General features: G+C 47.6%; 1 protein-coding gene across 1 annotated transcript in view; it reads right to left on the bottom strand.

The window, feature by feature from the left end:
- Positions 1–2,471: 2,471 nt before the first annotated feature.
- LOC139642802 (RNA binding protein fox-1 homolog 3-like) overlaps positions 2,472–23,854 on the bottom strand; it is a gene marked incomplete at its 3' end in the record, with an annotated part of 57,103 nt that continues 35,720 nt past the window's right edge. Inside the window, exons 2-7 of the mRNA XM_071517828.1 lie at positions 16,516–16,767; positions 10,028–10,171; positions 6,216–6,269; positions 3,475–3,567; positions 2,624–2,684; positions 2,472–2,525 (exon numbers count right to left, since the gene is read on the bottom strand). Of these exons, the coding sequence (XP_071373929.1) occupies positions 2,472–2,525; positions 2,624–2,684; positions 3,475–3,567; positions 6,216–6,269; positions 10,028–10,171; positions 16,516–16,767 (658 nt within the window). The remainder of the gene's footprint in view (positions 2,526–2,623; positions 2,685–3,474; positions 3,568–6,215; positions 6,270–10,027; positions 10,172–16,515; positions 16,768–23,854) is intronic.

The raw sequence follows: 23,854 nt of genomic DNA on the forward strand, positions 1-23,854 counted from the left end.
CACATGTGTATGCAGATATTCATAGTTACACACCCATTTACATATGGGCATATACATATATATACATACATGCATACATACACACACACATATATATAGTGCATATAGTCATACCCATAGCTACACACCCACCTACTGTACCTATGAGCATATATACATATGCGCAGATTCATTCATACATACATAGCCAGCGTTTATTCATGTGAAAATAGCAAATAAAACCACCTGGCTCTGTGACTGGTACTGTGTAAAGAGGCTGAGCTCACATGAAGTCAGCTAGTGCAGAACAGATTCTGATAGAGTTTTAGTTCTACCAAAATGTTAATGTGAAACCAGAGCAGAGTGAAAAAGGTGAGCACGGCTAGTGGAAGGCTACCAGCTACCATAACCATCATCTCTGCCACTGCTATGTTTTTCTGCCAATCCGTCCATTTGACTGGGAACCCAATCACCTTGCTCCCGTTCCCCGGACCGCGACCCCCCTCCTCGGCCCCCCCGCCCCCCTCCAGCGGGGCTCTGGGGGAGGTTTGGGTTGCAGGTGGCAGCAGAGGACATGGGCCCGGGGTTGGCGCCGCCCGCCTGTACCCTAACAACCCCCCCCCCCCCTACCCCCCCCCACCCCCCCATCAGTAGGAGGAGCCAGTCTACCCTGCGAGAGGTTAAGAGCGGGGAGCCGGCATGAGGCTCTCATCCGTCATTCTCCTGAATGGGTTTTGAGGACAATAAACCTGTAGCGCCAGGACGAATGGAGACGGAGTGTGCTGTCACCGAGCCAGGATTTATGGCTCCCAATTTCACTGATCTCCCGCACAGAAATGAGGACTGATAAACAGTGATTAATCGCCTTTACATCCCATTTTACTCCCACCTAAAGTATATTAACTGTAGCTATGATGATTTCAGAATACATCCGTGAACCCCGCGCACCTGATTCTTGATTTTTTTTTTTTTTTCTCGGGGAGGAGAGGAACATAAAAATATCACAGTCAGAGGCGTGGTCCAGCTTTTTTTTTTTTTGTTTGTTTTTTTTCAAGCTTAAACGCCCTTTTGGCTCCTCGTTAGGGCGGTTTTGTTTCAAAAATGTATCTCTTATTTATGTTTCCCATCTTCCCAGCTGGCAAGCATATGTTGTCGTTTAGGCTTGGCAAACTCCAGCGCCATGTCAAGACGACTTGAAAAATTAGCAGCCAATAAATCACCCAACCCCTCCTGCTTCCCCTGCCTGGAGTGGTGGACCACACTCCCTCTGATTTATGAGATGATTTGGGAAGTGTGTGTGCGTGCGTGTGTGTGTATGTGTGTGTGTGTGTGAAACAGAGAGAGAAAGTGTGCAAGAAAGAGGGGACATCTATTAGTATCTGTGTTCTACATAGGTTATCTATTTCTGTGTGCTGGAATGCATTGGTCCGAATAAAACGGGGAAAAGCGCTAGTGTTTTATATGTATGTAAGTCTGTGAAATGTATGCTAATTTGGAAGAGAATTTTAAGATTTCAAGATTTTTAATTTGTCGCGAAATGGCATACTGACCATGGCATACTGTGTATGTTTGTGTGTATGTGCATAGGGAAGTGTGTGTGTGTGTGTGTGTGTGTATAATTATCAGGGGAAGATGTCGGAACCAAGGGAGCTGTGGGGGGAGGGAGGAGGGGGGAGGGAGGGAGGGAGGGAGGGGGGGGGGGGGGTTGGAGATGAAATAAAAATGATAGATGACTGCTTTCTGTCATGGACAGTTATTTAGAGGTTCGCCGTAAAGCTGTCCGGGGAATGAACAGATTTTAGTCTAATGAGCAGAAAGGAAAGCCGTTAAAGTGGCGCGATGTGCTCAGCACTTCTTCCAAATGAAATAGTACCATTTCCCCCTCATTAAAATGCAAAGGGTTCATATAACATACAGCAATAAAGCTGGCATGTCGAGGCAGAGAGAGATAGGGAAAACCCCACTGAGCTCATCTCATTCCTCCATTACTGAGACCAGAAGGAATAGCGGCCTTCGACAGGGTAGGTGCCAACAATATCGCTCACTCAATCTCCCTTATTCGGTTAGCTCTGTAAAAGTCAATCTGGCGCACTTGGCAAATCCATCCACGGCAGCAGCCTCCACAATCTGATAACAGTTGCAGGGGCGCCTGCTCTTGAAATCATTTTTTTCAGCTTTACAGTTGCACACCGCACAAACAATGGCTCAGGCTCCCTCAGCCACTCAGAGAGGCTTGGATCATCCACTGCTTATCTGGGCCGCCGTTAGATTCACTTTGATTTGAGGGGAATTTCATGTTCGGCGGGTTCAGGATGAACCCGATTGTAGAATTCAGGGGTCAGATTCGGATTGGGTCCGTCTGATAGTGGTTGTGTGTATGGAGGAGTGGGATGTGGTGCATGTGGTGGAAGGTGGAGAGGGGAGCAGCTTTAGAGTTTCTACTGTTGGAGTACTGCTATAGTATATACTGTATATACTGCTGGGTCTCTTACCGGCATACAGTTCAGGACCATAGACAGCTCCTACCACTGGATTCAGCTTCCAGCCTGGTAAAGGAGAGAGAACACAACACGTCTTAGAGACTAGAATTAATTGAAAAAACAGACAAAATTGGTTTTATGATATATATTTTTAAGGGACTTGCCATTCGTGTAAGGGTTGGCCACTTTTTTGTTTGTCATCACTCGTGCTGTTGCGTTGTTCACCTGTTCAAACCAACAAAACACAGAGCCAATGTTTACTGAACTTCACGTGGAACACACTGTCCTGGTCGGGCCAAAAGACCAGCAAGAAATGAAAGATGAAAAAAAAAAGATGAGATTATGTAAATAGGTTTGTAGCGCGTTTGGCGAGATTGAGGAAACAATGGCCTTGAATCACCTTTACATGAATTTATTCATCATTTCAATTTTCTTTCAGATGATTCAATTACTGTAAAGTGGGGGAAAGCATGCACCAATTACCTACGGATATGAAAGAAAAAAAAACACACAAAAAAAACAGCAACCTCCAAAACCAGTAATTGGTTGGATAAACAAATGGATTCGAAAGGAAAAACACAGACAGTGCTTTGATTTTCTTCTATTGACCTGATGAGAATGACTGAGTAGGGGCTTGGCTCATTGTAAACAAGAGTGGGATTAGAGCAGGCAACACTAAACGACGGTGACAGGGGAATGCAGGTCTTCTCAGATTTGACAGGCTCCTAGGGGATGATAGCATGCATTCATTCTCCATTGTCAGGTAATGATGGACAACTGGCACGTCCAGGTTGACATGTATGGATCCCACGTTCTACTGAGTACATGTTATACGCACCATTATGCATGCATGCATCCAGGCGCACACATACACACACTCGCAGATCCACACACACACACACACACACTTGCAGCCACATGCTAATGCGTGGGTCTATAGGTGAGAGCGGGTGTTGAGAAGGAGTTCGGCAGCAGGCAAGAAAAGGAGGAAAAAAGAGGGAAAAAAGGAAAGCACCTCTATTTTGCGTCCCTCTACGATTGTACCGTTTAGTTTCTCCCGTGCACGATCGGCATCTGTGCTTGTTTCAAAAGTTACAAACCCAAAGCCCTGAGAGAGCCACGTTAGCCACCGGTAGAGAGGAAGAAGTAGGTAAGGGTGGACACACACCACACACACACACACACACACACACACAAAAGAGAAAGGGGAAGGGAGGAGAGAAGGGAAAGAGAAGTGAGAAGACAGGAGTAGGTGAGCAGTAGCGGCGGCAGAGTCTAGTTGTAAGCAGCCAGATTAATTAGAGGCAGTTAGTGAGGCGTCAGGAAACAGCAAACAGAGAGATCCAAGGAGAAGAGGATAATGGTGACATGACCTCACACAACAACACTAACAAACCTGCCTGCTTTACCCAATTAAACAGCATAACACCAGCGCCATGGGTGAATGTCAGGAAGCAATGGATGCATAACACTGTGTTAGCCGGCATAATAGTCGCATAATTATCCACATTTCTTCAGCAGCACCCTCGCCCAAACAACGCAGTCCGCCTTTGAAGATGTGGACGATATGCAAAAGGGGGAAGAAGGGTGTGTGTGTGTGTGTGTGTGTGAATTCTCAAAAAAAGAGTGATTAACTTGACCGTTGACTATTTCTAATTTGTTGTACTAGCAAGGGGGACATTTACACGGGGGCAAAATTGCTCTGGGTCTTTGATGCACAGTCCCATTTGATGAACCTTTACATAAGAAGTGAATGGTGTCATGGCAGATACAGTATCCTCCCCCACACCAGCTTCGCAGGTAATGAAAAAATCCTCTCTGATAGAGAATGGGAGACAGAAATAAAAGTGAGGATATCGACTTTAAACCCCAACCAAAATACATCCACCTCTCATTTCCATTCTCATTCCCATCCCCCCCCCCCCCCCTCGCTAACTCTCAGTCTCCGTCCCTCCCCAGGGGGGTTTGTCACTTGCTTGAGTTATGTGGACTGGGATACTGGACCTGAGCTGGAGCGAAAAGCCTTAACATATGCTGGCCAAACAAGTCCCATTCCTTTGGTTTCTATATATACTTATGGAGGTATAGGCAGGGGGAGAGGGAGCATGGCCGGCACTGCCTGATAATTGCTTGAGGATGTAATACATGTGAGAGATGGCAAGCAGTGTGATCTTGTATGCATACACAGGATCTCCGGGCTTCTATTCCTAGCATAAATAACACGGGAGCTGTCCTTGGGGAAAGAGAGATAAAGAAATAAATTCAAAAAAGGAATTGAGGGCAAAATTAATCCTTTGGACATTTCACCCGACTATGGTTGCCCCCTCTATCTTTTTTTATCATGCACAAATAATTAGCTTACATGGGGGGAGAGTGGAGACACCATTTTTCAAAGGAGACAAACATATTGAATGCAAATTGCCAAAGCTTCATAGAAAATAGATTGTTTATTAATGGCCTGGTAGGTTCATTATATAGCACGCAGGGTGCGGGAGAGAGAGGCATCATGGGTAATGGCTTTGTAGGGCACAAACAATAAATGCTTGTTACGGCGGAGGAGGCAGGTTTATCCGGTGCTCAATCTTGTCTGGCTGAGGGGGCTGAGGGGGCTGAGGGGGCTGAGGCAGCAGCGTCGCCTGCTTCCAGGCTCCCTGCATACCTATATAAGATCCCAAACTACTCCCAGGTAGGAATGGGAATCAATAGTATTCATGCCTCAACACCCAGCCAGGGAGCCTGTCTGCTTTATGAATGGAAAGCTGTGGAGCTTGGTACACTCTATTAAATGAACAGCTGGATGGGTAGCACTCTGCTGTTCACATCACCGAAAGGCTTCCACTGGATACGGGAAGCGGTTTGGAGATAGATGCTGCAGTTAACGCAGTGCTGTGGATGTTTTTCTGCTGCTTTCTTGGTATTCTTCGTTTAGGAATTCAGGTTTTTTCCATGATTTATACATGTGTACAATCAAACACACTGTTGTAATGTCTTGTTGTAATGAATAGATTGTTTATGACTGGTTAAGATTTAAATCCATTCTTTGCTGTGTAATGACCCCAGTAAATGCATCATAACTGGACTTAGTCTTGATTGGCACCCCTCACTAAGAAATGCTAAAGTTGTGCTGCTAAACAGTTATAGTTTGTTTATGGTTGTTTTTAAAGTCATAATTAAAAATAAGTTTGGATGTGGGCATTCCAACTAGTTAAACACGTGAACGCTTCCATGTTGTGGAAGCGTTCATCCATTTGCTTCTTCCCATGTGACGCAAATGCAGCATCAGTCTTCAAATTCATTCAATAAATACCCTTTTAACTAAACTACATTTGTTTGCAAAACATCATGGAGAACATTATTCTTCTCCTGAACCATAGTATATTTGAAAACAAAATCATAAAAACAGAATAATATAGGAGCTTTTTAATCAACGCCCGGGCTTCCAAGTGGGCTGGGTCCCTAAACGAGCGGTTTCAATTCCATAAGCTTGAGGACCTGCAGCCGCTGCCGGATTAAGTGAATTGTGAAACAGCTCAATCATGAATTGATTGACAGGGCTAATGATTCACAACTTGGGTTAGAGCTACAATAACAACAACAACAATAGAGAGAGAGAGAGCGAGGCGTGGTGGATGCAGCTCTCCAGGACCGGGCTTAGAGACCACTACTCCCAGCCAATGTACACACTACACTAATGCCATCATTAGGAAACAGAAGAAGTACATGGTAATGAAGCAGCTGGCGTTCTAGTTCACTTACCTTGGATCCTCGCTCATTAAAGATAATCTCCACATCTAAAATCTTTCCAAATTGCTGCAGAGAGAAAAGAAAAGGAAAAAAAAGAGAGAGGGGCAGAGATAAAGTTAGAAAGCCTCACTGACTGTGAATTCATGAGAAGGACGACGAGCGGGGAGAAAGAAAAACCATTAAGGCAATATGGAAATGTTACTTTTGTGAGGAAATGGTGGTCAATTTGCATTTGTTAACTCGGCAAACAGTTTCTGAAGCTCGGCTGCTTTAAAAAGAGAATCCACAGCAACTGTTTTTAGGCTATTTTGTAATTTTCCATTTCATCAATACTATATGAAATGAGATCACAATATCTCTAAAAATATCTGTGTACACACAGCAGGGTTTTTTTTTTTTAAACAAGGAAAAAGGAAACAGTATCAGATGATGTTTTGAGGTTGTGTTGTGATGTGGATCCCCCCTCCCCCACTCCCCCTCCCCCTCTCCCTCTTAAGCTCCCGGGGAAAACTCACTTCTTTAAATCCCCCCCTACCAGATAACTGGGCTCTGGCTTGTGGAGAGGCTGGCAGGGTTTCTACCGAACAGGTGGATCAGCTCTCTCTATCTAGCCATCTATCCATTTACCTGCCTCTCTCTCTCTCTCTCTCTCTCTCTCTCCCTGTCTCTCTCTCTCTCTGGGTCTCTCGTCCATTCTCTTGCTCCCTCTTCCTCTCTTTGTTTGTGTGCTTTCACAGTCAACAGGACTTAAGGGGCGGTCCCAAGGGGTTAACACGCTCAAGCCTTTTCGATTTAACAGGCTTGCCTTCGGATCATTAGAAAACAGAGGAATGAAAGCAAACCGTAAGTTCCCCTAATGAGTGGAGTGAGAGCGACTTTTAATTGCTGTCTACAATGGCCGTATTATTTCATTAAAAGTAATTACCCTGTCAAGCGGTCCGCGTCGCCTTCATTTCGGCACAACAGGGAAGAAATGGGCCTTCCATGTGGTCGACGCTCAATGGGAATGGATGGATCGTTTGACTGAGCCACTAATAGGGGTTAGGAGGAGGTGGCTATTATCTGACTGCGCTGGCCGCGGTGGAGTGAGGAGTGGAGTGGGCTTGAGGAGGAGAGGGTTTATGGGATGGCAAAAAACATATGGCCCCTCGCACTCGAAAGGGTCATGTAGCGACCTCACCGCACCAAGTTAAAAAAAAAAGGCTGCGCTATTTATGACCTTCTCCATTCCAGCGGGCTGTGTCGCCTCTCCTGTATGCTCCAGTACTCCCTGCTCTTCCTAAAAAGAGATTCCATAGGCCCATCTACACATCTGCCTCGTATGGCGCTCAGCTCCATTGATTCGAATGGGAAGCGCTTTAAGTGTGAGGCTCGATCACACACACAGGCATTTATATCCCAGCGTGATGCCCCTTCTTCGCCTGAGATGACAATGCTTCCCCCACGCAATGTGCAGATGCTAATTGTTTTAACCGAGCGTAATGGGCTTGTGGCGTCGATTAATTAGTTTCAGAGGAAGTCGTCTTTGTGGATTTCCACATGGCACTGGGGACTGCTCGCTGCTCACGAGTGATCTCAGACACTTCCATCCCCACCCACCCACTCACACACACCCACTCACACACACACACACACACACACACACACACACACACACACACAGAAACAGCTGCATCAGCAGCACCGATAAACAATAGCATCAATGGGAGGGGTCTCCGGAGAGAGGACAAGGGAGGGACTGACGTCATCTAAGAGGCTGCAGCTATATCCATGCATCGCAGAGTGTAAAAAAAACATTAAAATATCAATATGGAAAGGAACGGAAGCATCCACTGGGGCGGGGGAACTCATAAGCGCCAGTTAATACTGTATGAATCTCCCGTCAACACATTTTCTTTCTGCTTCTTTCCTCTCTTCCTGAGACACTTGACTCCGAATTAAGACACAACTGCGTTTCTTCCACTCCAATCATCCTGATGTGAAAGCACCAAACAGGGGTGAGGACGCCGCGTGTCCCCGTCTTTGATTAGTTTAAACACCTTTAAGCTCTTCACGCACCTATAATTATCATGCTACAGCGGCATGATGTATTGAAACAGCAGAGGGCCGGCGTAGCGTATCTTCAGCCGCGGCGCTCCGGTGTGACAGCGGGGTCGGGGTGGATGGGTGGGGTGGGGGGGCGGGGGGCAGAGGTCTTGATTGCTCTGGGGAACGCTGTGAGAGCCCTTACATTGCGCTGTAGCGGGAGAGAAGTGCTGCTGAAGAACCCAGACACAAAAAACGAGGGCACCCTCAAGCAGCGCAGCATGGGCACCGCGCAGAGAGTGTTTTCATTTCCCCCACACTCACTCGCTCTCAGAGATCACAGTTTTCTAATTACTGATTAAGGTCCGCTGTGGTCGTCCTAATGAGCCCTTCATTCAGAGCCTCGTTAAAGGCTCACGGGCTTCTCCACACCCTTAACCCAGCGGCGGGCAGGGTGAATCTCAGGCCCTCCCTCCCCTCGTTTTAGGGTGCTGGCTCACCGCTTTCTGCCGGTGGTCAAGCTCCCGCTAACTGTATGTGTCCCGGTCGCCGGAGAGAGAGAGAGAGAGAGAGAGAGAGAGGGGCCCTTCCATGTCGCGTGGGAGCAGATGGAGCTCCCGGGGGGGGGGGGGGGGGAATGGCTCTGCTGCAGGGGCCTCCTCTACCGGGCCATGCACCACCTCCACGCCTCTCCTTCTCCTCCTCCTGTCTTCCTGCCCGCATGTCTTGTGGGTTTCACTCATGCGTAACAGTAATGGCGTATTGAGCCGGTGGCGCTCCAGAAGCCATTAGAGCTGGAGGGATGAGGCTTTGCACACACTGATCACACAAAGGCCCATTGTGGAGGCCATGTCAAGGGGTGGAGCGTCCTGGCTATCTCCTCGCCAGGCTCTGCCCAAGACAATCAATCCCACAATCCTGTCCCATGCCAACCACCAGGAGGGGGCATGTAACAGGAAGGAATGGGCAACATGGTGGGTGAGAGGAGGGGGGGGGGGGGGTTGATTGAGGGGGACTGGATAGGCCGCGATCAATTTGCCAGGCACACAAAGCCTCCAAGCTAATTACTGAGGCGATTTGGATTCCACACGACCTGCACCAGAGCTGAGAACAATAAACCCAACAATCAGAGAGAAATAGAGGGAAATAGAGAGAGAGCAGCCATGTTGTCCGCAATTTATAAAGCCACAGCTAGGGCTCTCCTGTAATTAATATCATCAGTTCGATGTTGTCTTCATAACAATTAGAATTAACGCCTCTGGTTTCTAATGGTCCAATTAGAGCGTAACATTTAAAGTACATTTTTGGCAGTCCTCTTGATTCAGATCCATTATCATTATTGAATTGAGGATGTTTGGTTCAAATCTTATTGAGGTTTTTGTGAGACACCCGGGTGAGCTGTCGGACTATTAGCCGGTGCTTTAATTGGGCAAAGAGAGAGAGAGAGAGAGTACATCTGATTAGGAGCCACAGTATAGCAATATGCAATGTTTTTTTTATTTAAACAGTGCCTGCTGCTGTCCACTCTATGTATGTGTGTGTGAGTGTGTGTCCAAGTTTCCCCTACCATTGAATAGGTGTGGTCTCCCTGCCTTAAGGAGCTTCTAACCCACCTGAAAGAATTTTACTAGTCAGGGTTTTGGAGAGTTTTAGTGTCCCATGATGGTCTAAATGCCGTTTCAGAGGCTTTTTCCACCCTGACAAGAATCAAAGTCTGGGGGGAAACGCTTGTGTGTTTGTGTCTGTGTGTGTGTTGTGTACCAATGTCCTGCCAGACAAGACCGAAGAAAGGGACTCACCCCAAACATTTGCCTTAGGTCGGGGTCCCGGAAGCGGAAGGGGATGTTGGAGACGTGTAACCTCTTGGGCTGCTGCTTCTCTGAAGAGTCTGAGTGCTGGAGCTGGAGCTGCTGAGAGCCCTCTGTTTGCGTCACGTCATCTGTCTGCCAGAGGGAAACAAACAGAGAGAAGACACAAGCTGCTCATTAGCTCCTACAGTATACTGTACCTCCCGGGCCTGAGGTGGAGGAGGGGGTGGGGGTGAAATAGGAGGGCAGGCGGGGTGCGGGGTGGGATGTGGGGTGCGGGGTTGGGGGGACCACCTGACTAACTTACTCAGCGTCTGCCATTTTTCAATCTAGCGAGAAAGCCGAAGCGATAAACAGCCGATGACTTATAGTTTCAAACCTGAGGTCGTGCATTACAAATCCACTTATTAATCTCTTGCACTTAGCTCTTGAGCAACAGGGAAGATTGAAGGCGCTGACAAAAAGGCGTGGATATAGATCCCACAGAGCCCTGACACGTCTAGACTAAAGACACATTATTGGTGACGTTTGCACACAGCCATCAGAGTGCGAGGCCCAAAGCCCTCTGCGTTGTTGTTTCCATCATTATGCGAATGCTATGCTGACATTTCTATATAAATGACGTGTCTGATGTCAATGACAAATTCCACTTGTTTCCCTCTCTGACACCGGTGATGGATTTCACCATGGGTGCTTGCGGCTTGTCTGTTCAGATGAACCTTGTTTTGGTGAGAGAGTTTTTTTTTTTGTTTTTTTTTTCCCTAGCGTTTTGTCTCGGGCCAAAACTTCACCGGACAGTGCAGTTTATCCTCTCAATGAAAACATCATTATGGGATGATGAGTCTGTCCGCACAGCAGCGAATTATTAAAACATATTTACAAAAATGTGCTGGTGACGCTGAAAAGAGATTAAATGAGGAAACAGGGGGAGAAGGGGAGGACAAGATAGAAAAGAGAGACACAGAGAGAGAGAGGGAGAGAGAGAGAGAGAGAGAGAGAGAGAGAGAGAGAGTGGAAGTGGCAGATATTGAGTACAAAAGCTGTTTGAATGTGATATGTAAACTCCTGGGTCTCCTGGGAAGTGCTCTGAGCATGGCAAACACACTATACACTGGCTGGGAAGTCACATACACAGACACCGTCTTGTACTCAGATACAGAAGTGAAAAGGGAGTAGGTTGTTGCCAGAGTACAAACGGTTCGAATGACACACACACACACACACACACTCACACACACACACACACACACACACACACACACGCACGCGCTGATAACCCTCGCCCTGCTCCGAGGCTGTCGGATGGCTGCAGGCCTCTCTGAGTGATACATCTCCCACCATTTAGGAAATGGGGTAGGGATTTATTCATTATAATTCATCATCACAGTATTATCATTATCATCATGATCGTAATGATGATCGCCTTTATTATTCTCATTATCATAATCACAATCTCCACTGTAATGGCCGTCATTTATTTGGTTTTTATGGCCCATTCCGAGATGGTGACATACATTGTTAACAGTGACAGTTGTTTGATTCAAGGTCCCACTTTGTCTCCCCTGCAGCCGTCCAGGTAGGGCAGCGCGGTGGCAGCTTCCCCGGGCCGCCCCGCACCCCGCGCCCCCCCGCCCGGGCCCCGCCGCTGTCCCGACCGGAGGTTAACATGTGGCGAAGGACACCGGAGCCGGCAAATGGACTGAGCTGGCCGGCTGGCTAGCGCAGGAGTGGATTTGTGACAGAGGGGGAGAGACGGGCGGCGGGGCAGAGGGGGTCTTAACTCTGCCATGTCCTCGTGCGCTGGAGGTTAATAGCCTGAGTAGCCATGTTGGGCCCCGGGGGTGACACATCGCAGACAGATGCCGGGACCGCGGAGGGTGACAAGGTACCAGAGCCCCGCGGGTCAATCTGTTTCATCGGTCACACATGACACTATCGACCTTTAGCGTATGTTACCAGACTACTGAGCACCACTGTCCTCCAGCCCTGTCTGTCTGGCTTTTTATCATGGGAGGCACAGTCGCGTGTTTGCAAACATCCAGATTAACTTTCACTCGGCGCTCAGACAGGCCGGCAGCACGCTGACATAGGGGGCAAATACACATACAGAGAACACAAATACTGAACCGCCGACTCCCAGCCCCCTAGACTCCATCCTACTAACTCAATAACTTATGGTGTCACGGAGATCCGGGATGCCTGCCTCTCCGCGCTGCTCCCGAGGCTCGACCTGCCTGCCTGGTTGTGAGACGGTGGTGTTGCAGTGGAAAATAATTACCTCCGTATTACCATAGGAGGCCACCTTCAGTGGCACTTTACTGTCCCGACAGCTGCTGTCACGGGGAGGCTTGGGGGGGGGGGGGGGGTGTGTGATGCAAACCACGCCATCACCGGCAAAGCCAGCAAACCAGCGAGTGAGAGAGCTGTCAACTCCGGCGACTCTCCGGCTTCCTGTTCAGTCATTTCTCTAAAAGACTCCCTCGCTGTTATTTGCAAATCGCCTGCAAAGTGCTCTGCTCAGCACTTTCCCCCTCCTCGCGGAGTGGCATTACAAGAGCATAATTGAAACTATCTGATTGGAATGCTGCCAAGCAGGTAGATTACATCCGATTAAATAGGGGGGGATACCGAGTCTTCGCTCACAAGAATTATAATGCCTTCGCTTTAATTCGTTTTTTTTCCCCTCCTGGTCCTCCATTGTTTGTTTTCCCTTTCTATAGAAGCTGCAAACGCATCCCTTCTGTCACCTGAAAGAGCAGGAGGTGAGAAGGGAGTGTGAGGAGAAGAGCCCCCCCCCCCCCTCCTGCTATTCATATAGAGGAGATAACACAGACATCCCCTTTAACGGTGGCCTACATACTGCCATCAGCCCAGCACCGCCTCTGAAAGCTACACCCTGGTAGAGTCTCAATCCCTTAAACACAGCTCATGAGAGATGAGAGAGGGCATATATGTGTGAGTGAGTGTGTGTGTGTGTGTGTGTGTGTGTGTGTGTGTAAATGTGTGTGGGTGTGTTCTTGTCTGCGCATGGATGTTTGCATGTGTGCATATGTGCATGTGCGCGTACGTGTCTGCCATGTGCCTTTGTGTGTGTGCGTGCGTGTGTGTGTGTGTGTGTGTGTGTGTGTGTGTGTGTGTGTCTATGTTATCACAGTCCCCCAGAATACCCTTTGGAAAGTCTTCATGCGGCTGACACGGGCTGTGAAAAATCTGGAATTGAGTGCTGCCCTAACGCCACTGCCTTAATTTGTTATCTGAAAAGAGAATGATTACTCATGAAATTCAACCAAACCTCAGACTATTTGAACGGGGCCAGATAACGAGCTCAGTTTTTTTTTTTTTTTTTTTTTTTGAGCAGAGCTCACTGGCAGCCCTCTGCTACCCTCATCTCTGAGGATTTGGAGAAAAGTTGGGGGCGCCTCTCTGCTCAAGTCGCCCGCTTTCAAGTCAGCTTGTTTGAACATGGCAGAGAGCGAGGTCCCAGAGGTCTGGCTCTGGACAACAGCACCTTCCCAGTATAGAGAGCTGGTAGACACAGACAGAGACACAGAGGGAGCAGTGAGAGGCCCTGCGCCTCATTAAAACACACACAGTCTCCATTCTCTGCGGGGAATTCACACAGAATCCATACATTTCACTGAATTTTCATTCTCTCTCGAATCGTTTTAAGTCTTTAAGTCGAGAAGATGGGCAGAGTAAAGCGTCGTCGCGAGCCGAGTGTAGCGGTGGTGGCGCTGGTGGTGGCGGTGGGGGGTGGGGGGGTGGGGGGGAGTCGCAGTGAGCGCTGATCTGCTCCCCCAATCTGTGTTTCTGCAGGGTGCCCTAATCAAAGGCACCCGGGCCCGTCTGTGGCACCCAGAGCAAACAGGCTGGGTCTGTCATTAAAGCTGGGGAACACAGCGGTGGGCGACACTACACCAGCGGCCCCAGGGATTAGACTCTCTGTTTACAGCCCACTAATCTCATCCCTCTCTCCTCGCTGAGAAAGACGGGTGGAAGGGGGGGGAGAGAGAGAGAGAGAGAGGAAAGAGACAGAGACAGAGAGAGAGAGACGACACAGAGAACAGGAGAGGAGAGAGAGAGAGAGAGGTTGAGAAGAGAGAGACTGAGATTGAAGATGGAGGGAAGTAGAGATGAGGGGAGGGACGGCGCAAGAGGGAGGGAGCATGAAGGAGAGCAAGGCGAGCTCTCATCTCTCCATGGCCACCATCTCTAGGCTTTCTTCACAGCGGGTGAACAGATGAAATGAAATCAAATGCAAAATGGAGAGAGAGAGAGAGAGAGAGAGAGAGGGGAAAAAAAAAAAGCGGAGGAGTGTTGGTGTATGTGTTGAGGGTGGGGGGGGGGGGGAGGTAGCACAGAGCAGGGGAGTGGAACCTCCTGCCAAGTCTCTCCTCACTTTAAACTCTCTTGTGTGTCGGCCATTACTGTAAGTGCGAGGCATGACCACGCAGCAGCGGGAGAGTGTCACACAAATCTTCAAATCAAACATTACCACATTACTGAGCGATGATAATATGCTACGCGGTGCCATTGCTCTGCGCAGGCATTTCTCTCCCGCCAAATGTTCGCGGCGGCGCGGTAATTGTGAGGCTGGGAAAATGGAGTTATTAACAGTGTTCTTTATGAGTGACCCAGATCCCTCTCGGGAGGGCGGTGGCCTCCTCATGACCTCTCCCAGCAGGTGTTTTCATGGTATGGGAGAAAAGACGGTCTGAGTCGCCTTTTTTTTTTTTTTTTTTTTTCTCCTCCATCCCTGCCAGCATTATCAGTCTTTCTAGAGGCGTTTGGAAAGTTTTGAGCTAAGCCCTCCTCCCTTTTATCTACAACTGCCTCTTCTAAAGGTAAATCTCAGGTCAAGGTATTTCATAGAAGAGTATAAATATGAGATGTATAATATATAATTTATAATTTCACTCACTTCCAAGATGTATAGCTCAATGTGTAGAGCACTGCCAGGGGTTTGTTTCCCCGCTAGGACCACCCCATACTTTAAAAGCATGCACTCTTTGTACTGTGAGGTACTTTGGAGTAAAGTGTTCACCGGATACATACAGTGAAATAACGAGTAAAATCGGGTCCTGGCAGCAGTTTCGCAGGAGGTGCCGCATTATGTTTGAAGGAAAGTCTCAGACGTCTGGATACGGCTGCGGCTAATTAGCTAATTTGACAAAAAAAAAAAAATGTTGGCGTTTGTTTTTGGCTGGTCTAGGACAGGAACAGCCCCGGAAGACATCTCCCTTTCGCTCCTCTAACTCTGAGACCAAGTGGATCAGGGGGAGGGCTTGTCCCCCTTTCAGAGCGCCTAAATCATTCATGTCTACAGCATGTCGAATCTCATTCACGCAAATAAATAAAACACCTCAGGTTTACATGTTTTCTAGGAAGCCCCAAATGGCTCTTCCAAAATGCACTTTCATTTTATGAGAATGTTTTCAATTAAATCCAACCACCTCCAACTCCAAGCGCTGGGCTTTGCCATTACATCCTCTGGCATCCAAGTCTGCTGTTGCTCACTAATGTGTAGTTGCATAACTGCAATGTTACCAAACGCACCTCTGGATAACCCTTAAGGAGTCAGTAAAAATCAGTTTATGAAGAAGATTAAAGCTTATAAATTAACTTATCAATTAAGTTAAATATACACTACAACTGAATAATACAGAGAGACCATATTTGTGAATTAAAAAGACTAAAAAGATAAAATTCTTTCTTAAAACCGCTTGAGGTAATCTATACACTGACAGTCACTTAACTGGATTAAACACCAACATTCACAGATATACAAGTTAACATTCCCATCACAATTATTTAACAAACATTTAACCTGGTAGCATAATATGAGACAATATTAGGGAATATGTAATTCATAATTAAAGGTGCATTGTGTAGCATTTTAACATCAATAAATCATTACCACATTCATTTTGAGACTCAAGTATAATAGTATAATAACAAATAAGACCATCGATGAGAAGATTAGCAGCTCCTACTGGCCTCTACAATCTGCTGGATTGCTTTACGGCACAAAACAGGAAGCAAACTGGGCGAAAGCTTTTAGAGTTTCTGGCAATGGCCGATGATAGAAGGAGTGAAAGGCCGATGGAAAAATCACTTCCAAAATGTTTGTCCTCTTCAGTAAAGCAATAATCAGGGAGGTCAGACAACATCCTCTTTGTAACATAAAGTGATGAGATTTAGGGGAAATGTGGTGTTAATTCTGAGGAAAACTGGCATGAGATAGAGGCTGCAAGTTGTCTCAACGATGAGGTCATTCATTTATGTTAATTACACTAAGACATCATAATTAATTTGACTGTGTAATAAAAATGCGACACACAGCACCTTTAAAAAAAGCAAGCTTTGTTGGAGCACAGCCACAGACATGCACAGACATAATGTTAATGTAATGGTAAAACGGGTAATACTGTACACACAGCCAGTTGTGAGCAGTGTTGCTGGTGCTGCAGGACACTGACCGGTGCGGTCGTGGTGGCGGTGATGGCGGGCGTGCTGTTGTCGGTGCCGGCCGGCTCGCTGTGCGTCTGTGTGGGCGTGTAGAGGGTCATGGCGTGCTCGGGAACCCTGCTCTGCCCGCTGTAGTCCTGCGTGGGAAGCGGGTGGGGTGCCGCGAACTCGGCGGGGATGCCATTCTGTGGGGGAGGCGGGTACTGGGCTGGGGTGTACGGCTGGGCCATCGCTTCTGGGGGGTTGGTGGCCTCTTGGTTACCCTGTGAGAAACACACAGCAGGCTTGGTTAGATCCACCGGTGAGATTAAAGTTACGTTGTTGGGCGAGTGCGGTACGCCCGGCATGAAAGAGGCGAAGAGTTTCCCGGTGAGGTTTGGAAGGCAACTGGGGCGAGTTGTCCTGCAAACCAACTAAGTCAGGGAAACAGCTATCATATCACATTTCAGCTCAGATTAGAGAATTCCTTGATCATGGCTAATGAACACAGTTTATGTTGTAGAGCATGGCTCTCTGTTGGAGGGGCAAGAGTCAGGGGGAATCTCAATTGCACTCATGGCAAAGCACAAGAGGAAAGATCAATTAATTGATAAAATTTTGATTAGGGCCTTTGATTCCAATGACAGGTCTGTTAAACTAACTGCTGCTTCCTCTCCACACTCCACTTTTCTGCTTTTAACACCAACCTGAGTCTCACTTTATATGCTTTCCTATCGCCCTCCATCTCCGTCTTTGTTCCTCCCTCTCATTCATATAACTAATTCTCCCATACACTTCCATATGCACTGTTGTTTTTCTCTCTGCTTCTGACTTAAGTGATAGATGGCTCCTTACAGTGTGGCATTTTTGCAAACCCTTTCTCTGGTGTGGACGCTTGAGATGATGAGCTGTAGAAATAATGGACTTTTCTCGCTGGTGCACATTGTTAAACTCGGTAATGGCTGGACTACAGGAGTGCATGTCTTATTGTTCCATAGCACTAGGCTCTGCGAATCCAGACTAATGAGCAGAACAGTGAGATCAGTGCCGCTGGAACAGATATCCGCCCTAACATTAAAAACGCAGAGGAAAAGGTGAGACAATAACACCAAAATCCAATAACACACCCTGCAAATACCCTCAATCAAATTTAAAGATACAGATCATGCGAGCTCAACGCATAACTCTTCCGATAAAAGAGAGAGAGAGGGAGAGAGAAAAAAAAAAGCACACAACAGCGGCAGAAGTAAGGGTTTATGGTTTGAGAAAAACAATAACAGTAAACAGATAGAGAAGTTTCTGTCTCTTCCTTTACAAGCTGGCTGGGGATGGTGAGAGAGGAGATAAATGTGTTTTATTCTTTTTTCTTACCCCCCCCCTCGCTTGCTGCTGTAGTGTTTGGCCTCCTTCTGCAGACTTCCACAGAAAAGCTCTATTTGGGCAGGGGGAGGCCGCGGTTTTAATGAGAGAGCCGAGCGGCACGGCGCTGTAAATGTAGTGGAAATAATGCTCCTCTGACGTGTTGGCAAACAAACCGCGGTCCAAACCGTGCTCTGCCAATTAAGGAAATGCTCCATTATCTAAATGAAAAAAGAGAGGGAGAGAAGAGGAGGATTGACCGGCCGCTGGGAGCCTGCCGGGTCTCCAGGCTCCTGCTGGTGGAGGAACGGGCCCTCGCTCCTTCCTGACCTAAACTCCCTCTCTCTTTCTCATTCTCTTTCTCTTCATACTGTATTTCCATCTCTCTCTCTCAATCCCTCCCCCTCTTCACCCTCTCGCTCTTTCCCTTTCATGCTCATCTCTTTTTCTCCCCCTCCCTCTCTCTCCTTATGCCGAAACTTTTTTAATCTCTACCCCTGTGCTCTACTTTTCCTCTCCCTCCAGTCATGGCATTATATAACACACTTGCATTGCGGGGCATCCTAATTCAAGGAAGCTCTTGATGTCGGCAATTTTAAACTTTTAAGCACCCATTTTGAGGAGAATGGGGTTGGTTACCTAAAAAAAGGCGCACCTCCTGGCAGGACAGCTGAGAATACTACCAGACCTCGTAGCCTCCTCATAACTTATAACCATCCTGTCTGAACGATCTGCTGTCAACACATCGCCGTTCAGCAGTCCAGCTAAGACAGAAAGCTCAACAGCCTGGCTGCAAAAAAAAGAAAAGCACTGTGCTCCAACTGGACATGAAACACTGTTCATGCCATTAAGGAGATCAAAGCTTGCGTTATGCCTTTTAGTTAGTCACAGGGCACACAGGCCTGTATATTTGTGTCAGGCCTATTGTTATTTGAGCATTAAACAAGGGCAAAGGATCGAGACGGAGCCATGTGACACACAAACAGGATAACAGCCTGGAGCTTGGCGCTGGAGATACAAAACTACCAAAGTGTTGTAGCACCACGCCGCTGCCGTTTCAAAGGGCAGCAAGGCAAAAGCAAGGAGGCGGAGAGTACAGGCCTCATTAGCGAAACACAAAGTAACACTGGCTCTCGTATGATCTTCGCCTTCCTCTGATGTATGTGACAAACGAGTTATTCAACTGGAAATGAACTGGGAAGAGAAAAAAGGCCCATGCAAATCAGGGGAGTTGTGGTCGTCCCACTGCGACCGCACGCCCTTTTCGCTGGGGCTGACTCGCCGTCATCAAGATAATCCATGGTGCCTAATGAAAAGCCCTCCATGACAAACCAGTCAGGCGCACGGCACATCTCATTCCACTGAAAGAGATTGCTGTTCATTATGGCTGCGGAGAAGTGCTACAAGTCGTTGTTATATTGGGGTCCTGGTGAGTGTTTCTCCACCTGCAGGCCTGTTTATGGGAAGAGAGCAGGTCCCTCTGCGGCGCTTTAACGCCCCCCCCACTCCCCCCCCCACGCCTCCCTACATGGCCTGCTGCCATGAGCCGCCTAAACCCCGTCTCCACGGACAGGGCTACGAGGAATAAAGGCAACTAGAGAGAACAGTCAGCCTTTATCGATCTCCCATCCCTTGCTCTCCCTTCCCTTTCTTACCTTCCTCCCTCCCTCCTTCCCTCCTTCTCTCCTTTCACCCCCTCTACCCCTATTACCGGAGAGCACAATAAAAAACACTCTCTCTAATCTTAAGCACTCTCCCACTGTAAAATTGGATTGGAAACCCTTACTTAAGGAGATCACTTTTGGAGCAGAGTTTTTTGTTTTTACAGTCAGCATCGGGGAGGCAAAAAGAGGTTAGGGAGGCCTAGTGGCGATGGCCGCTGCTGAGGCTGAAACTCTGAGCGTTCAGTAGAGCGCTGTAACATAGATGGAGAGAGAGAGAGAGAGGAGAGAGAGGGAGAGAGAGAGAGAGAGACGTTGGCTGGTGCTAACCCCGCTGTAGCTGGTCAAGGCTATATTCCATCTCGGCAGGTAGAGCGGTTTGGCCGCCTGCCAGTGATCCGTGATCCTCTTTAGCAGCGCAGGGAGGAGACTGTGTTGAGAGGCCACGAGGAGATGGGCCGTGCAAATACGGGAGCTGTTAGGTGGAACTCATATCGGCAGAGTGCTGGCCTGAGTCATACATGTGAGGGGTGGGGGGGGGGGGGTCAAAGAGCAACGCTAAGGCAAAATACTGTAGGCGACTAATTGCGTTGCGTTGAATCCGGAGGGAAATCACTCAAATGGGAGCGGCTGATCAATCTCAGTGATAGGAGCCGTGATGGAGTGGGCAGCTTTATGGCTTCTGCTCAGTCACAGGGAGCTTGGATCATTTGTCAGCTGTGGTGGGCCTTAAAAGGCTCCCAGCATGCAGGTTCTTACTGTACGGCACTAATAGACTCTAGGTAGAAACGCTCTTCCTGTGGATTCTATTCATTGAGCGATTCACTCTTGTACAACAGCACAAACAGATTTCCGAGGCAGCTCTACTGTGCCATCTCATCGTGCAAACAGCATATTGTTCAATGTTGACTGAACGTAAAGCACCGCTGTCCCATTCATTCATGGAATATGTATACCAAGAAGGAAGTTGCTTTGTCAGATTACAGATGACATAACATCTTCAAGTGAATCATAAGCTTTTTCAGCGGCTGAAAATTGTCCCCGTCTCGTCCAAAGGATCATGTGCTGAGCGTTCCTCTCTAGCGTGGCTTGAACAAAGAAGTAATGCTCATTTGGATTTAATGACTGTCTGACAGTGACAATGGCAAACTTGTGACAAATCCCGCTGGGCCGTCACAGCGCAAACCCAAGAAGAGAGTAGCGGAGAGTGTAACACAGCTCAGCGGAGGCCAACGTAAGGCAATCAGTTGATGCAACACAAACGAAACACTGAGTGGTTTCAGCCAGCTGCATAAAAGCCTCTTGTTGTTCTCTAGCCTGCTGCTGATGCTCAGTTAATTGTAGCCTCGCACACAGACAGGCAGGCAGGCAGGCGGGCAGGCGGGCAAAAAGACGGCCCAAGATGATTTCCACAGGCAACTGGCATTCATTTTGTCTTTAAGGCGCACATAAATAAAGGCTGTCTAGCCGGGTCCATTTTAATTAGGCGAGCCACATGATCTTACTCCAACTCTCTGCGTTAGCGCTCACCAGAGGCTGCGGCATGTGTTAATTACGACCACATGCCAAACAGTGAATCCAAGGTGAGTCAGAAAAGAGAAATTCAGACGAGGGAAACAACAACAACAACAACAACAACAACAACAACAACAACAGCAGCAAAACACCTTCAGTTGAGTTTCTCATGATGAGGCACATATCCGGTGCAGCGGCTATTCCCCTCCCCCCCAGTCAGCCAATTACAGCACGACTGCGGGATAGAGAGCAGGGAGAGGTAGAGAAGCAGCCCAATTTAATGCAGATTCACAATGCCTGGGAAAAGGCTTGTACCCCCCTCCCACTCAATGCTGGTCTTCCACACCACTACAGTGGGTTTATGATTTCAAATAGGCTGGGGAGAGGGTTATTGTTTTCTCTCACATGTCCTCCCTTGCAAACTCCATCTTTCCATTTTTCCACCTCATTTGTGGAAAAATCAATTCATGAAAATAAACACTGTGTCTTCGCTCCCCGTCCAAGTCAATTTAGACTTTGTGCATGTTTTTTCCCCCTCTTTTCCGAGAGGCTTAATCGTTTTCACGTCACATATGTTTCATCCCCTCTAACGTGATTTTTCCTCGTTATTGGGAGCACTTATTTGCTACACGGCCTTGGATGGCGGTATTAGAAAGAGAGTTCATTTTCCTCAATCCCTTGCTGATTTCTTCATTACATTGCAGCGGCACCGCACACAGAGCCTTGTGCCGAAATGGGACTGCTCTTAGCAGCGCGACTGCAAGTGTTACTATACCTCAGAGACGCTGGAGCGCCACTTAATAAACAGAGCAGACAGAGGATCACTTTGAACTCCTGTGACATGTAATGAACCTGTCTGTCTCAGCCACAGCCAGCCATAGCTCTGTCTGGGCTCAGGCTCTGCACGGTGAAAAAAACAAAAAAAGGAGAAAAAACATCCAAATAAGCCTACAGGCACTTTAAAAAAAGCCATCAGTTACACATGGTCAGACTCATAACATTTTGCCAACACCATAAGAGGAGATAATTGTCTGTTTCTATGTTGTTGCCTTTTTTATTGCATAACAGATATTTGCATCTGGGACTAATTACTCCAGACTGGGTGTCAAAATTTAGATTAAATTGTGGGATGCATCTAGTTTTATGTTCAGTTTCAGCGGTAAGGGAACAGATACAGTGTTGCTTTGACCTCATCAAAAACACAACGCAAAACTTTTTCATCTTGACGCACCCACTCCCTTTTCCTTTTCTATTTTCCCGTAAAGTTCCCCCGTGTGACAAACCAAAGTGATATTGGCATATTCCATTAAAAGTGCAGCTAAACTGAAAGACTTTTCATTCCTGAGATTGCTATTGATCACCGAGATAAAGACCTGTCTAAAATGAAAACTGATAATTGAACAGTTGATCAGGGATGCTCTTTTATTCTGGCCATATACACACGCCGCCAATGCCGATGTACCGATCTTCAGACTACAAATTAGTCTTTTGAAATTCAATAGGGGTTGAAAATGCCAACATTTGTTTTAGAATCAGCTGATTGTCATGTTAATTTGATCTTTTTTTGTGTGTGGTTATGATGAGGGGGCCAGAGTTCCTCGTGGGGACAAAATGCCATTACTTAAGCATGCAGGAATCTCGACATGACATTCCTTGACCGCTGTGACAATGGCAAACATATGTAAATGAAGGAGAGTGCCACTCTCATTATGACCCTGTCACACAGACTCTGACACCTCCCACCGGACCCCAGAGGAAGACAGAAAGAGAGAAACTGCAAGAGAGAGACACAAGGAGAAGAAAGACGTGACAACGATCTCATTCTAGGGGGGCGAACAGGTGAAACGGCGCCGTTTACGTTGTCTCTTCCTTTCTTCCTCCTCTCTGCTCTCTTATGACTCCCTTTGTAATCCATCTCTCTGGTTTCCCTTTGCCTCGCTGATGCTTTCTCTCTCTTTTTTTTTTTTTTTTTTTCTTGGCTTTGCTCTGCAGTGGAGGGAGGGACAGGTTTACATGGGCGGGATTCTTTGAAGTGAAAATGCCGACTACTCCCCGCTGTAGCCAAAGCTCATCTAATCAGGGGCTAATTCCAGTTATTAAGATTTGAGAGATAACTTTGATTCATCACAGTCCATCTACCCCGATCGGTTAATCACTGTCGCGCTAAGCTCTTTTTTAGTCATCCTTTTGTTTCCACTCCCTCTGGCACTCAGAGAAGGGGAATAAGAGGGAGAGAGAGAGAGAGAGAGAGAGAGAGAGAGAGAGAGATATTAACAATATTAATGACCCGTGATTCTCGTCTCCTTAATGAGAAGGGTTATTAACTGTGATTATCCGTGATGAAATGGTGGTAATTCTTGAAAGCTTGGGAAAACTTGTACAATCGCTTGTCTGCTGATTTGCTCCTCTGATGTTTAAGAAGGAAAAAGGTGAGTGCGGCGAGAAAGAGAGAGAGAGAGAGAGAGAGAGAGAGAGAGAGAGAGAGAGAAAAAAGAAGGGAGAGACAGATAGAGATGGATAGAGAGAGTGAGGGAAAGCCTGGAGGATAAAGAGGCAGGGGGAACCTGGGGAAACGGAGATGCTCACAGCGGGATGCTGGGAGGGATTTTTTTTTTGGGTGGGGTGGGGTGGAGGGTGGGGGGGCAGGGGGGGTTCAGCTGAGGCAACCGTCTCCGGTCCCACAGCAGCATTTCAGATGCTTAAAATCTGCGTTCTTCCAAGAGACGGATCCAAAATCTGAAGTACTCTCTCCCTACTCAAACCCCTGGCGTTCCGTTGCTTCTCCTGTCCCCCTGATTTCTCTCTCGGCGGCTAACGAGTGGGCGCACATACACAC

The sequence above is a fragment of the Centroberyx affinis genome, unplaced genomic scaffold (genome assembly GCF_046629955.1).
Source record: "Centroberyx affinis isolate AG114_WGS23_722 - 3 ecotype Tasmania unplaced genomic scaffold, CSIRO-AGI_Caff_v1 ptg000524l_1, whole genome shotgun sequence".
Classification (NCBI taxonomy): Eukaryota; Metazoa; Chordata; class Actinopteri; order Beryciformes; family Berycidae; genus Centroberyx; species Centroberyx affinis.